Source organism: Camellia sinensis, chromosome 6 (genome assembly GCF_055761805.1).
Source record: "Camellia sinensis isolate YWXY chromosome 6, ASM5576180v1, whole genome shotgun sequence".
Classification (NCBI taxonomy): Eukaryota; Viridiplantae; Streptophyta; class Magnoliopsida; order Ericales; family Theaceae; genus Camellia; species Camellia sinensis.
The window spans coordinates 26,307,672-26,324,101 of record NC_138966.1 but is presented as its reverse complement, the minus strand read 5'-3'; the positions used below and the strand labels follow the sequence as shown (position 1 = coordinate 26,324,101).

The window sequence follows — 16,430 nt, the reverse complement described above, 5'->3', positions numbered from 1 at the left end:
TAAAATCATTTAAATAATTTTTTTACTTTAAAATAATAAAATAAACATTTACCGTGTCATTTAATACTCCATTTTTGCACAAATTTTTTGAGACTAATTAGAAAGTATTATTGGAGTGAATGGAACACTGATACCACATGATAGTATCATCGTCAAATATGCAATCTAACTTTGCGGTAAGAATTACAACATTTTTAAGTTAATAAGAGATAAAATTTATCTACTTAATTCATTTGTGACATTTTATTACCCGGTGACATAATATAGGATAGTGTCACTCTTACATTCAATATTTTTTGGTGCAATTCGTTGATTTGTATGGTTTATCTTATAGGTTTTCCAAACAAATCATCCATGCAAAACTTAGTTTAAATTGATAGTCACATAATCTAATTATATTTGTCTTATAAAAATTAATGTCAAGAATATTTTTGAAAAATAGTCCTCAATTTTTTATTTTTTTATAAATATAAATATAATCTAATCAAGTGACTAATACTTTTCAATAATTTTTGTCTTATAAATATTAATATAAATTTTTTTATTTTTTATTTTTTTAAATATGAATCATCTATGCAAAAAGTTATGACAAATAATCAAAATATGAGCTCACCGGATCCATCATTATCTCTCCAATTGAATCATCAAGTATCCTACCAGCCAATCGCTCAACCCATTTTTTTATGGAAAATGCCTAACATCCCCAGTGGGGGTCACTGGGGTCGTTTTTCATTGGCCAAAAAATTGTTTTCTTTTTCTTTTTTTTGTTTTCAGCCAATGGGGGGTGACACCTCACTAGGGGTTGTGAGTGGAGGTCACCTCACTGGAGGTATGTAGCATGGCCCTTTTTTTATATAACATTCCTCATATAAATAAGTAAAAACATAAATAACTAAAATATTAACTCACCGGATCCATCAATATCTTATCTGCCCAATTGAATCACCAAGTACCCCACCAGCCAGTATCTCAACCTTTTCTTTATATATATATATATATAGGATAATGTTAGATATACTAAATTTTTTATCAAATAAATTATCAAATGTCTCACATGACCATGTGAGATATTTGATCATTTATTTAATAAAAATTTTGAAACTTATATAATTTTTCATATATATATATATACATAAAACATTACGTATATAAATAAACAAAATCACAAATAATGGCAAAAGCACAAATTGAGAATAATGGAAAAACAATCTTGTTAACTTATATTCTTAGAGCACATGTCATGCTTAAAAATATAGATTTATCTTAGGTGTGCATTGCATATATGGCGTGCAATCTATGTACTTTTATTATGCTTTTTTTTTTTCCTTCATGAATTCGCATTTTTTTTTTCTTCATGAATTCGCACAAGTCATTTCATAAAAACGCAAATCAATACAATTTCAGATAAGTTAACTTATAAAAACTTTACAAATCACAAAATTATGTAAGTTCTCGTGAACTTACGTAAATGATTTCACAAAAACATATAATTTAATTTAAATTCGTGTAAATTATCTCATATTTTAAATATCATAAAATCACATAACACGGAATCATATAATTTTCAAAACTGTGTATGTAAGTTGAGACAAATTCACTTCAATACACAATATACAATCTCTTAAATTTCTTAACATTCACGTTAACAACACGCATTAAGAAAAGAAGTTACGCTACAAACAATTCTAAGCATAAAAACTCAAAAATTATTCAGCATATCATATTTGCAATTTATATTTATGTTATATGCGGATCTCATATTATATCAAATGAATTTCTATCACACAACATATTACTTAGAAAAATCTGAATAATCATGGCTACAATCGGATAAATTTTGTAAGAAAAGTCATTTGAAAAAAAAATAATAATAAAGGTTAACGACCCAGCACCCACCCACTTTCCCTCCTTATTACCCGTCTCGGATACCTCCTCTCCATCGATTAAAGAAAGAAAAACACTCTCTCTCCTCTCCTCATCAAAGTTTCAAAACCCCAAAATCTCTCTCTCTCATCGATACCCATGAACGTGAGGAGAGCTTACTTTGTACCAGTTCTCTTCTATTTTCTTTCTCTTCTTTTCATGGCACTCCTCACTTTCGCACCAGACTCCTCCCAATCCAAAAAACAACAACAACCCGCCTCCAAACGCAAGCGAAAGCATCAGATTCACAGCCAACAATCCTCACCCTCATCCTCATGGGACCAAATCAAGAACCTCCTCACCTGCAAACAGATCGAAGGGTCCACAGTTCACGACCCATCATCATCTTCATCCAAAGGCTCTGGTGGGTCTGCGAAGCTGAGTTCTTCTTGCAGCTCCATATGTAGTTTCAGAGACGTGGTTCATGGCAACACTAGCAGGGTGGTTCACAGGGCCGATAACTCCCCGGAAGGTAGCACTGTCGGCAAGGACAACAACAGGCTGCTCACTCGCAAAGCCACCGCCGCTGCTGGTGTCACTGGGTCTGCGTCGAGTCGATCATTGTCGAGCTCCACTAGATCCAATGGCGGCAGCGGTGGTGGTGGTGCAACGTTCACTTGCTCTTCTAGAGGCATGCAATTGAGAAAGCTTTCTGGGTGTTATGAATGTCGCATGATTGTCGATCCTAGCAGGTTTTTATTGCTTTCTTTTTCTTTTACTTTCTTTTTTTTATTATCGAACATTACATCTGAAAAATTATAGTTCATCAATAATTAGCTCATCAAAATGCGTGTAATGAACAAGAAACAATCAACTCAATGACTAACCAACCTAAGAAAGAAAATTAACAATAAATTAAAGAACTATTGATAGAGGTGTACAACGGTAGTCAACTGAGTTCATTTTAATTGAACGGTTTAGGTTAAAATGTATACTAAAAATGTAAAATATGGTGGATAGATTTATTGTAATTGTGGTCTACACTATACTAAAATTGAAATTACATCATATACTTCATTTTTCAAAAGGAAATTTCATATAATGGTGATATGGGGTTATCACCATCACGTCATATCACTAATTAATCATAAAACAACACATATAAGTTGGTAAATTCTATTATCCAAACAACAAAGGTTTGAGATTCCTAAAATTATTCTTACGATTTAACTTAGAATGATGTGACGTGATAATTGTCTACTTTTAATTTGACATACACTCAGTTATATAGACCTTAACTTTCTTACTGTATGATTGTATTTATAAGTGAATTTGTGGGTCTCTAACATTTTTCTATTCAAGATAATTCAACAAGTATCACATTTTCACAGTAGGACTATATTTACATGAGAATTTTTTTATATATATTCATGTGGTTTTTTTTTTTTTGTTGTGGGTGTGTATTTTAAGGTATTTGTTCAAGACACTCAACTTTTTACTAGAGTAATTAATATACTAAAATAAAATTATCCTGATTAAAAAAAAAAAACAGGTACCCATCTCCAAGGTCTACAATATGTGCTTGCTCAGAGTGTGGAGAGGTCTTCCCAAAGATTGAAAGCTTGGAGCTTCATCAAGCAGTTAGGCATGCTGGTAAGTATTTTTGTCTATTCTCTTCTTTCTCCAAACTAATATCTATTTTCATCTTTCAATTTAGATATATTTTTTTAATTACGCCTGAACTTTTTTTTATTTATATACAAGTATGAGCGTTTCTACTTCAATATTTGTTTCCTTACCTTCTTGTTCCCTTATTTTCAATTCTATTGGTATTCACGCCCAAAAATTGGTCCAAGTTTTTAGACCCAATCATGTGGCACTACATGCAAATATTTAAGTCAACTCTCGCTCTCTCATTTATTCTCTAATTATCGACCAATTATCTTGTTGATAATATCACTGGATCTACAAAATGGATTTACATATCATTTTCTTTTTAGTAATTGTGCTCAATATTTTGGTCAACAATATCTCATTCATCCCTCTAATTTATCCAACGTATTGCAATTATATAAATACTTTTCACTCCAACTTTCTTTATGTTTTTTTCTATATGTTTAAAAAAATAGATTTAAGTTCTAATAGCTAATAGAGAATTAAATAATAAGAGTAGGTCTTAGTTATACTCCAATGATGCTAGTAGACTACTGGAATTAACTTTATTAAATTTATGGGTGAAATTTAGATACCACCTAATGTAACATTAATGGATTTGTTTAAGGGGGTCTCAATTTGGGTGTCTTATTAAATGAAATTTGATCATATCGGGGTTAAGAATCCTATGTACTCAAAATTTATGTTTTCATGTACCAATGAAATTTAAACCATAAGATGTGAAAGCACATGGAATTTTTAATTTTTTTTTTATAAAAATATAAAAAAGTTGAGTTGACATTTTAACTATTTTAAACAATTTACAAACATAACTTATTATCCTTGCCTTATGTATTAACAGAAAATTCAGTCACAGCAATGTAATATTGACCAATGGTTAAGTGGGAGTTTAGCTTTCAATATTTTCTTGTCCATTTTTTGGGGCGAAATTAGTGTACATGGTAACCAAATCCATCTTGTTTTACGATAATGTTAGGTATCATAAAAAAATATCATGAAAAGTTTTTATGAAGATTATTCATCCTTAAATTAGTTTGTATTGTTTGTAATGTTTTATTATATGTTATACAATTATCCTTAGATTAGTTTTAAAAAACTTTTCATGATAATTATTTCATGATGCGTATCATTACTGTCTTTTTTTTGTCTCCCACAAATCTTGTTGCCCCCCTTGACTCTGCTTTCCCACTTCACTTTATGTGGACCATGATGTACCCGATTACAGCTGTACGTTTGGTACAAAGAAGCAACCCTCCACTAGGAAGTGACGTGTCCCAATCATGTGGGTCAAACCACTTTCATCAGACGGTAGTCCTTGATCATAAAGACCCCCCCTGCTAAAGGAACAAACATCCAAAGAACTTTCTAAAATACACAATTGTGGCATGCAAGTTATTTTTTTGGGTAGTTAAAGGGGAAAAAAAGTATAATCTTTTTTTTTTTTTTTTAATTTTAGTTGTAATTTACTTTGTAATTACTGTAATGCTACTTTCTGGCCCTATTTGGTGGAATTTTGTTTAAGTTAAAAGCTAATAATCAGAAGGTAGAAGTTAAAATTATCCATATCTTAACATTTTAAATAATCAGTTTTTTTCAGCTTATTTAAGTTATTTCTACCTAATAAGCTATAAGCAGAAATTACACCAAACAGTTTAACACAGACTCCCAAATTAAAATAAATTATAATCACCTCTCAAAAACTATAACAAATAATACCGCTATCTAGTTTTCCATTCAAACTAATTATGATGGTATTTTTTTATAATATACCACCTCAGTGTTAGAAATGAAGAGAACAAGATAAAGTGTGTTTTTTAGAGTTTGAAGAGTCTTCAATGACTCTAAATGTAGAAAAGAAAAAAAGAAAAAAAGAAAAAAAGAAAAAAAAAGAAAAGAGAACTAAATTAAGAATAATATTAGAGACTATGAAAAAAATATCAAGAAATATTTCATGAAGATTTTTCACCTTTTGATTAGTATGTGATGTTTTTTTGTATATGTGATTTAATGGTGAAGAATCTTTCATGATTATTTTCATGATATTTTTTCATGATATCTAACATTGCTCCTAAATTAACTTAATGGTTAGAGAGTCAATTAGAGCCATAATAAATAATAAATAATTAGTTATTTTACCTAACAAGTCTCATCCACCCCATAAGAGAAAAAAAATAAAAAAAAATAAAAATTTAAAGAGTCCATTGAAGTTGCTATTGGTCCCTTTTATAGGGGTAATTTGGTTTAGTAATTAACGCGGACCATGTTTTTTTAATAACTTTTTGATTTTTTTGGTAAATTATGATATAAAAAAATTAATATATTTAGAATGATTTTTTGTCTTTTTACGTAAAGATGTGCAAAAAGTAAAAAGAAAATAAAATCTTTGATTTTTTTATATAAGTTGTTAATTTTTTGATTTTTTTACTAATTTTTTGACTTTTTAACTAAAAAAGTCATTACTAAATGACGCATAAATATTTTGTTGATGATATAGTGTCGGAGCTGGGTCCAGAAGATTCGGGTCGGAACATAGTGGAAATAATCTTCAAATCAAGCTGGCTCAAGAAAGACATCCCAATCTGCAAGATCGAACGAATACTAAAGGTTCACAACACCCAGCGCACCATTCAACGGTTTGAGGACTGCCGAGACACAGTAAAGATCCGTGCAAACGCCAACACCAAGAAAAACCCCAGGTGCGCCGCTGATGGCAACGAGCTGTTACGCTTCCATTGCACAACTCTAGCTTGCTCACTCGGTGCGCGCGGCTCATCAAGCCTTTGCGGTTCAATACCAAGCTGCGAAGTATGCACCATTATCAGGCACGGATTCCAAGGAAAAGCATCGGACGGCAAGGGAGTGCGCACCACGGCGAGTAGTGGTAGGGCCCACGACTGCCTCGAAGGAATGGACGGTAGGAGGGCTATGTTGGTTTGTCGAGTGATCGCGGGAAGGGTGAGGCGCATGGCGGATGATGCGCCGACGGAGGAGGATAGCTTGCCAGTTGGCTCATACGATTCTGTAGCCGGAAGTTCAGGGATCTACACGAATCTCGAGGAGTTGTATGTTTTTAATCCAAAGGCTATCCTTCCTTGTTTCGTAGTGATATACAAAGCTCTTGAATCTTAGTCGTTTAATTAAATAATTTTTTAGCTTTTACTACTTTTAGTAATGTAATCTCAGATATATCTAATTCAGGGTTAGCTAACTTAGCTGACCCATATATAAGTTTTGTATTGTGTGTGTACATGTTGGTTTTTTTTTAAAAAAAGTAAATTGTTTCGCTATACTTTGAGAGGTGTGTATTAATATTTTTGTACATATTATATATTTTCAACATAAATATTACGTAGTTTTTTAATAAAATTATGATAATTTATGATTAAAAAAATGAAATTATAATTTTTTGTAATAACAAATTATGAAAATAATTAATTTTATTCTTTAAATCATAAATGTCATAATTCTATTTAAAATTTAGGTGATATTTAACAAAAAAAGGGGAAAAAAAAATTGTACCAAAAAAAGAAAAGAAAAAAAGAATAAGTGCATATCACTACACAAGGAGTTTCCTTTTTTAAAGGAGTTAGATTTCCTTCAATCCATAATTTGGATCGGAGGGTGCTGATCAAACCCATGAGATCCATTATAGATTTTGTTTCGATAAATAAAATCATTCATTTTGTACAACACTTTATATATAATATTCATATAAAAAATTAGATTGATCCGGTAGACATAAGTTATTCAATTTATCGCGTTCATCATAAAAAAATAAATAATAATTGTGTATTAAAAAATATACAATTTTTTTTTTATTTATGACAAACGCGATATATCCAATAGACTGCGATTATCACATCCACTTAATTATTTTTTTTGTAAATAATAAAATATCTGACAAAATAAACAGTCAAGTCATTAAAATAACAATAATGATTCATCCCATTAATTGAGAAGCACTAATTGACCACTAATGATGTGGAAATTCAAAAAAAAAAAAAAAACCACAAGAGCAAAATATCTCATCATGTAGGACCCATACCACTTTAGAACTATTAATACTCCTTTTTTTAGTAGTCTCACTCATTTTTCTTTAAATAAAACTCATGGTAAACTCCACGAGCCAAAACAAACTCTCCAATCCAAATTATATACACAAGGGAATCCACTTCCTTTTTTAAAATATGTTTTTCACATGGCAGCACAAAGCCTCCGTTTGGGAAGTGGATTAATTTTTTGGCTTTTTGACTTTTTTGGCTATTTTAGCCTGGGCTAAAAAGCTTGGTTTGGGAAGGACTTTTTAGTTTTTTTTGACTTTTTTGACTTTTTTTGTGAGAAAAGAGTATAATAATTATGAGTTAGATGTGATATTTTGTTTTTTGTGACTAAAATAACTTATTTTGTCTTTTGTGACTAAAATAACTTATTTTGTCTTTTGTAACTAAAATAGCCAAAAAAACCCACTTTAATTCTTCCCAAACAAAGTTTCATTTGGTGATCTAGCTCAACTGCTCAAGTGTGCCAAGGAGTGTTTGTAAAATCAATTAAATTAATCCATAAAACAGTAATATAAAATAAAAATAATATTTTGTGAAATTAAAAACACATCTACACTGAAAAACAACAGCGACTTCGAAGTTGCAAAAGTAAAAATGGGGTCATTGTTGACGTTGGAGGACACACCTACTCAGCATTCGAAAGACATCGACTTCCCATCTTGGAAAACACCTACAAATATTCTATGCAAGTTACATAATCTTACATAGGTTTATAGGCTGACTTCCTGTCTTAAAAAACACCTACAAATATATTATTGGTTAAATTAGTTGTTGTATTTTATTTCTTATTATCAATTTAATCTCTATAATTTTAATTAATTTAATTTAATTTTTAATTTTAGATTTTATATTAATTTAATTCAATTGATAATGCTGATTAAGATTTTTGAAGGAAAGTGGTCGCTGAATTGATTGAGATTAACGGCTGAGTTAAATAAATTTATAATTTTTCTCATGAAAACATAATACATGTTGTTCATGTGCTTATTTTTCATCAAAAAATACTAACAATTCTAATAATTTGATCAAATTGAGACAAAATTATAAAATTTTGGTCAAAATAAACCAATTGAAATTATGAAAATAAATTTATTGTATCATTGTATGCAACAATAAATTTATCATATATTGTATGCAACAATATATGAACACAAAAGTCAAGATATAAAAAGTATCAATATAATTTATCATATATAATTTATCATATATTGTATGCAACAATTACATCATCTTACATACGTTTATTGGTTACACTTATATGTACATTTCTGATATCTCCTTATTAATTTAATTATGTAATTTTTATTAGGAGAACTTACTGTAAGTCCTAAAAGATGTGTTGTTGTCCACTTCTTATAATAATTAATGATATTTTTCATCAAATATTATTAAAAATGTTATTAATTATTAATTTTCAGCGACAATTTAAAATTTTTGTATAAAAAATATCACTAATTATATGTTTTAGTGATAGTTTAAAAAAATCATCACAAAATAATGTCACTAATTTTCAATTTTCAACGGTAGTTTGAAAAATTCGTCACGAAAAAACGTTACTAATTGTAAGTTTTAGAGATAATTTATAAAAGTCATGACAAAATAAAATTACTAATTATCAATTTTTAACGATATACGCAAAACGTATCACAAAAAAATATTTTTAATAACGATTTTACTAAAACTTATTTTCAATAATATTTGAGAGGAATTAAATCTAATTATCAGGATCTATTGATAATTTACCATTTTTATTATTGCAATGTAAGATTTTTTATTAATTGATAAGATTATTGTTCTACACAATTACTTTTGAAATACATGCACAACTCTCTTTTTAGTTGGTGTGTTGCTTTGCGCATGTGACTAGATATTAGTCTAACGAGAAATGGCTATATGATTTTAATATTTTTGTTTTGTAATGTTTTTAAATAAACTATATTAATTAATATTTTTAAATTAAATATAGAAAAATTATATGACCGTAATTATTGAATAAAAAATATATTAAATGATTTACATGTGCGAATCTAAAATATGAATATTAAGTATCACCGAAAAAAAAATTATTATATAAATTAAAAAAAATTTAAAAATTAATAATTAATCAATGTATTATGCAATAATAAAAATTTAAAATTTTAGTGTCACATTAGTAAGAAAGTTTATAAGTTTGTAGGACATTATTTTTATGAAAATAAGTCACCTATCAGACAAACAATTTTTTTAATGGCCAGATTTTCGGATCAACTTACATATATTTCAACTAATCTCAAGATTTATGCAAACCATGTCCTCTGCCAATTAGACATACATAACCTGGATTCTATGCATAATGCAACGAAGTTAAGTTTCATTTGTTTGGGTGGAAAATATTTTTTGTGTTTAGTATAATGAAAAATGAAAGTCAAAGAAAAATATTTTTCATGGTTAATGGAAAATAAGCATATTTGGGCAGAAAATATTTTTCACTTTTAAAAGGCGAAAAATATTTTCCGAACTAAAGGTTGCATTTTTGTAAATATGATTTGAGAGTATGAGTTGTATTTTGAGTTTGTGAGTTTTGAAATTATGATTTGAGTGTGAAAAATTTGTTTGGTGAAAAAGTTTTGAAAAGAGTTTTGAATTGAATGAAAAAATTTTGATGTGACATATGATATTGATACAAAAACTTACAACTCATAACCAAACATATAACTCAAAATTCTATTAAAACACATAAAAAAAATTTAAAAATTCTAAATTTTTTTTTTTAAAATATATAAAAATTAACATATGTCAATTGCAAAAAAAAAAAAAATGCACTGTTCCGGTCAACCGGCAAGTCAATTGGCTGGACGACCAATGGGACATCTGGTGGGACAACCGGTTAGGCCAAATTTGAAAAAAAAAAATTGAAAATCGTGCCTGAAATAGAGTTTTCTACTGAGTTTTAGAAACGTAATTTGAGAAACACAACCAAACATCATATTTGAATATGGGTGTAGAATCATTGCTTGGAAACACAACCAAACACAGCCTTTCCATTGTCACTACACCACCATCACCACACCATGGCCACCTCCACCATCACCGTCGCCATCCCCGTTGCCGTCGCCCCACCACCATGCCACCATCTCCACCTTCGTTGCACCACTACTATTACCACCAAACATAGAACAATATTTTCTCTAAAAGGAAATTTTTTTAAAAAATTCCCATAAAAAATATATTCTATTAAAAAATATTTTTTGCCTAATCAAATCCAACAATTGTGATTAAATCATATTATGTAGAATTGTTCTCAGTACCCTTTGCTAGTTCAATCTCATTCAATTAATAGCCTCAATAAATTTATAAAATTTAAGCACAATTATGGAGGGGCACATGTGACATGTCACATGATACCTTTAACCAATCACAAATATTATGACTATCTATGTTGTCTCTCTATCATCTAACACAAAAATGTAACCCCCACTCTCTCAACCAATAAAAAAAAAAGAAGGTACCACATAACACATACTCTTTGTAAACAAAAATTTCTCCCTCTCTAGAGAGGCTGTCTTGTTTTAGTTTGACAAAGTCGAATTAGCAAGAGCTAGGGGCCTAGACAACGGGCTTGTGTAAGTTATAATTGCCAACACATGCAATGAGCCATAAAATATATACACATGCAAGTTCATTTTGTTTTCGAGTAATGCTAACCTAGAGATTATTAATTAACCAAGAATAGTGTTAGGAGTGTATTAAAAGTTTTAAATGGACGGGTGGGTTCCAAGATGATATATATATATATATATATATTTTTCAGTAAAATCTCAACTGAGATCTCTGCTCGTGCCCTAAATATCCTACAGTCCTAATTATATATAAAAAATTAAAAAATATATATACAATGATGTATCAAAATTAGGGAATTCCTCTATATCACAATAACTTTACTATAAATTTCGTAATATTAATCATAAAATACGTAATTTTGTCATAAATTAACATAAAAAAAATCTTCAAAACTTTGTGATTGATGTTGTAAAAATTTGTGACTTGAGTACAATTTTTTTTGTTACATCAATTTGTGACGAAATTACACATTTTATGATTAATATTACCAAATTTTGTCATAAAATTACATATTTTATAGTAGGGTACATATGGTATGCAGTCCTAAAGGCGTGCACACCTAGCATTTCCTCCATAATTATAGATCTATCACTTTAAAAAAAAAAAATTAAAAAAAGTTAAGATATTTCAATATCAAAATTGAAATATCATTCAATTGAATAATTTTGGAAGGATAACAATTTAAATTAAAAAAAAAAATTTGATAAAGAACCATAACAATATAAGGGTAATACCAATATATCTTACTTTTGGAATTTATTATTCAATAAGTCCTGATAAATTTATTAGTCTATCTTGTTTTTATGTATAAATTTATAATCAATCAAAATCTATAAATAAATAAATATATAAGTGAGTTTGATGAGAAACTTAGTGATTATCAGCAAACTAATCTCTAGTTTCAGGGTGATAAGATCTGTACGAGTATAAAATAATCTTTTCGTATAATCCTGTTGATCAAGTTGGCGCTCCTCTAAACGTCGTCGCTTTACTTCCTGAAAACACAAACGTGAGCTAGCCGGCGAGTGTGTGTCGGATATCCCTCCGATGCCTAAGTCAGCCAATATACAATAGACAAAAACTCTGTGTATTTAGGAGTCAAAATTGTGATACCTGTACATAGGTCCTTCCATGAGCTTTTATAGATTTTGCGTGGTACAATCCTAGTAAGATTCTTTTTCTCCAACGTAAAGTCCTCTTAGGAATCACATCTCTAAGAGATAATGCTTATCCCTTAACACCTTTTTCACTATTTTAACCAAGTGAAATGGTTTTTACCTCGGTAATATAACAAATCGACCAAGCTAACATTGCCATGCTAAAACGGTAGATATAACTGAGCTTCACCTAGCTCGGTTCCTCCTTCCTCTTTCAATTCAACTTGTTGTACCTCGGTTCGTCATACTCCAACCGGGCTATCTTAGTCACTTATGACCGAGCTAACTAGGCCCAATGGCAAAGTCCGTTTCACTCAGCCCACAGCTCGGCTCACCTTTAACCAGTCCTAGCTTGGCCCAGATTTACGCATTTTATCCTCTCAATTGCCCCTTAATGCCATCTGCAACGCATGATTAGGATTACTTTTCTCTAGCCGAGCTAAAAACACTCAAGCCAACCGGGCTTACCTCCCACCGGGCTACTGATGAGTTTGGTCCATAAACGTCTTTTCAACTGCTCTGTATGTCTGAATCGTTTTCCATTCTCTTGGACACGTGGCAAGTTCACATTGGCTAAGCATAGTTGTCACCGCCGTCCTCGTACCTCGCAAATTTTGAACAGTCCCGCCCAAATCTTTGCTTTGTACAAAAACTCTATTTTTTGAACCAAATACACCCCTGTTCATCTTCTTGCACTTGTCCTCTGAGAACCTCTGCACTCGAAGCTCCATACTCACTCTTTCATCTTCGTTAGTCACTGTCTGTTCACGCCTTCATAATGGTAAGTTTTACTATATCTCTTTCTTTTGTTCTTTTTTATTTATTTCTTTATTTTTGATATTTAATCCCCACATACATGCGTTTATATATACTAGATATCCACCAGAATACTAAGCAAATGCTATAAACCCCAAACCTTAAGCTCGTGCTAAAAAAGACACCGTCTGGATTCAGAAAACATGAAGTTGAATCCAGAATCGTGCTGTAACCGAGCTAAATACTTGTTTAGGCAACTTTAGGCCTGGACATAACCGAACTAAAAAGTTTAGTTATAATCATGTATTCTCATCTTCAACTGGGCTAAGGGCCTTAGATTGGCCATTCTCTACGACCGAACTGAGAGCCTTCCTGCTCAATAACCGAACAAAAAACTTGGATGACCCTGCAAACTAACCTCCAACTGAGCTAGAAACCCTATTTATCCCTTCTGTTTCGACCGAACTGAGAACCCTACGTTATCCATATGTAACCGAGTTAAGCTTTCACAATTCTGTTGTAAATTGACTGCTTACTTAGTCTGGTCCAGTTGTCTGGGCTTAACACTTCTTATTTTCCCCTTTGCAGACTTGACTAGGTTGGCCAGGCACGCCCTTACACCCTGTTCTTAGGCAGCTTTGCCCAACCGAGCCAACCAAGGCCTCAGTTGCACCGAGCTAGGCTTAATTTATTTACAACTTAAGTTAATCATGGACAAATACCGGTTTCTAGTAGACTCTCATGGGGCCATAGTCGAGTTCCGAAAGGACTATCAAATTTCGGACAACATTCACTTATCCCTAGCCGAACTAGAAACAACACCCTGGGGCAAACCGGGCATCGTTCCATTCACCGTGATATCGATTGTCGAAGCCGGCCTTCGGTTTCCTGTTCAGCCTCTTATCTGTGAATTTCTTAGGCAGACCAGACTCTGCTCAACCCAACTCAGCACCAATTCTTATAGGATAATAAACGGCGTCGCTGAGCTAAATCGTCGGCTTGGCCTCAACCTCGGTTTAGCCGAGCTATTTCATCAATACTCACTTGCCCAAAAAGAAGACGGCTGGGTATATTATTTAAGAATAAGAAGACGCCGAGAGAAAATAATTAAAAATACACCGGACAAAGATGTGAACGACGACGACTTTTTCTGGGTTTCTGGTAATTTTGAGGACCAAGAAGTCCAGATATCGAGATACGGTATTAACTGGAATAAAGGAACAGCCGGTATGAATACCTCGGCTTAGTTTGTCCATTTTTTTCTCTTGTTGTTCATAAGTTTTACACCGTGCTAACCGTTGCTTTTTTCTTTATGCAGACTTGAACCAGCTAAAGTCACAGTACTAATACCCCAACTTAGACGCTCTCTGCACCGCGCTTCGATACCGTGATCGAGGTTGGGCCGAGCTACTCAACTTCGAACTGGCATACAAATACAATGGTAGGAGGAAGACCAAGGTGACTGACTTCCTTCTCGAACCATCACCAGAACTAGATCCAATCCTTCCCCAAATCAACCTTATCCCTTGAACCAAAGAACAGGAGATGGCAAAGCGCCGAGCTGTCCGAGCCCTGATCATCAAAACAACAACTCTAGCCAGCGGGGATCAAACCGTGATACCACAAGCTAGCCAAACACAGGAGGCCGTGGTAGCCCTTCCAATAGCCCAGGCTTCGTCATTTTGGTTGAATAAGCGCGCCCGTACCTCCTCAACCAAGCAGCAGCGGTTGATTGACGAAGAGGACCGCGTGCTTTCTGAAACAACACCATTGAGCCCTGAGCTTGTCCATACTGACCGAGCTAGCCCTTCAGAATGGGCACCAAAACTAATATATAAGAACCGGGCTATTTCAAACACTAACTCGGTGGTTGCAATAAAGACCACATACTTGCCTTCAACCTTGCAAAAGGCGTGTGTCTACCAGCCGACATGGAGTATCATGATCACCTAACCGAGCTAAAAGCTATATGCTTAGCAACCAAGTCGATGGTGCTGGTAAGTGCCCTCTTTCGTTTGTTCTCCATTTCAGACGTCTGTTTACTTGGTTTTAATCATAATTGCTATCTTTCCTTTTGCAGGCCATGTAGAAGAACCACGTTGCTCACAAGCGCGTGCTAGAGCTGTGTAAGACAGCGCGACTGGTTGTTGTAGATGTTAATGCCAAAATAGCTGAGCTAAATGAAATGAAGCAAAAAACGAGCGAGCTTGAAGCTGATAATGCCCGACTTACTGAGCTAGTCAACGTGGCGGAAGCTGATAAGCAGAAAGCTCTAGCCGTGCTAAAAGACCGCTATTTGCTTGAACTGGCCAAGCTTGAAAAGAAAAAGGATGCTAAGATCGCCGAGCTGAAAAAGAGTGTGGATGATGCTGAGGACCGCGGCTACAAAGAAGGGAAGGTCACCTACATCCTGCAATGTGAAGCTGCAAAGGATATTTTCTTCAAATGCAGATGGAAAACAGCTATGTCCAAGCTCGGTTTTGGTCATGAAACCAAGGTCTTCGAGAACCCTTCTCCACACTTTATTCCGAGTTACATGGCGGACTACGCCAATGCCATCCAACAAAAATTTCTCCAAGTAGGGGAGGAAGAGGAGGCATCCCCAGAGCCCAACAACGCCCCAGCTGCTACCAATAATCACGATCTCCAAACTGCCCAGTCAACTCAGGTGGAGCCACCAGTGCCCATTACGGTTGAAAATGTGGCTGTGACCGACCTTCTTACTGAAATCGGGCTATCGAGTGGTGATACTCGGGTTGACCTGGATACAGATCTGGATGATCTATTTGCCTAATCTTGTATTTTCTTCTTTTAATGTCAACTTCTTGAAAGAATTTGTAACCAGGCTGAAGCCCCACTTCTTGTAATGTAGTTCCACCCTTAAATGAAATCTGTTATTTTTCCATTATTTTTGCCCATTCATATCCTGCTTGTGTTTGTCTCTCAATTTTAATTGGCATGCCTTGAACTTTTTTTGCTGAGATAGCTATCTTGGTTTAGTAGCTTTTAATCTGTTTGTTCGTCATACCAACCTCTTCAGCCTAGATCCTGATCTTGGCTGAAGAGAGATAAATATTGGTTATTCCTGCCAACCTTCTTCAGCCTAGATCCTGATCTCGGCTGAAGAGAGATAAATGTTTGTTATTCCTGCCAACCTCTTCAGCCCAGATCCTGATCTCGACTGAAGAGAGATAAATGTTGGTTATTCCTGCCAACCTCTTCAGCCCAGATCCTGATCTCGGTTGAAGAGAGATAAATGTTGGTTATTCCTGCCAACCTCTTCAGCCCAAATCCTGATCTCGGCTGAAGAGAGATAAAT

The 16,430-nt window shown here is 33.0% G+C and overlaps 1 protein-coding gene across 1 annotated transcript; it reads left to right on the top strand.

The window, feature by feature from the left end:
• Nucleotides 1-1,920: 1,920 nt before the first annotated feature.
• Nucleotides 1,921-6,784, top strand: LOC114278174 (uncharacterized). The gene is made up of 3 exons (XM_028220183.2): nucleotides 1,921-2,615; nucleotides 3,416-3,516; nucleotides 6,032-6,784. The coding sequence occupies exons 1-3, from the start codon at nucleotides 2,023-2,025 to the stop codon at nucleotides 6,664-6,666; spliced, it is 1,329 nt and encodes a 442-aa protein (XP_028075984.2). The 5' UTR covers nucleotides 1,921-2,022; the 3' UTR covers nucleotides 6,667-6,784.
• Nucleotides 6,785-16,430: the final 9,646 nt, after the last annotated feature.

What these genes read in the sequence shown, in the direction of transcription:
- LOC114278174 (XM_028220183.2), top strand. Translation starts at nt 2,023, where the DNA reads ATGAACGTGAGGAGAGCTTACTTTGTACCAGTTCTCTTCTATTTTCTT. An exon ending in ATGATTGTCGATCCTAGCAG is followed by an intron (nt 2,616 to 3,415) that starts GTTTTTATTGCT and finishes AAAAAAAAACAG; the next exon opens with GTACCCATCTCCAAGGTCTA. An exon ending in TCAAGCAGTTAGGCATGCTG is followed by an intron (nt 3,517 to 6,031) that starts GTAAGTATTTTT and finishes TTGATGATATAG; the next exon opens with TGTCGGAGCTGGGTCCAGAA.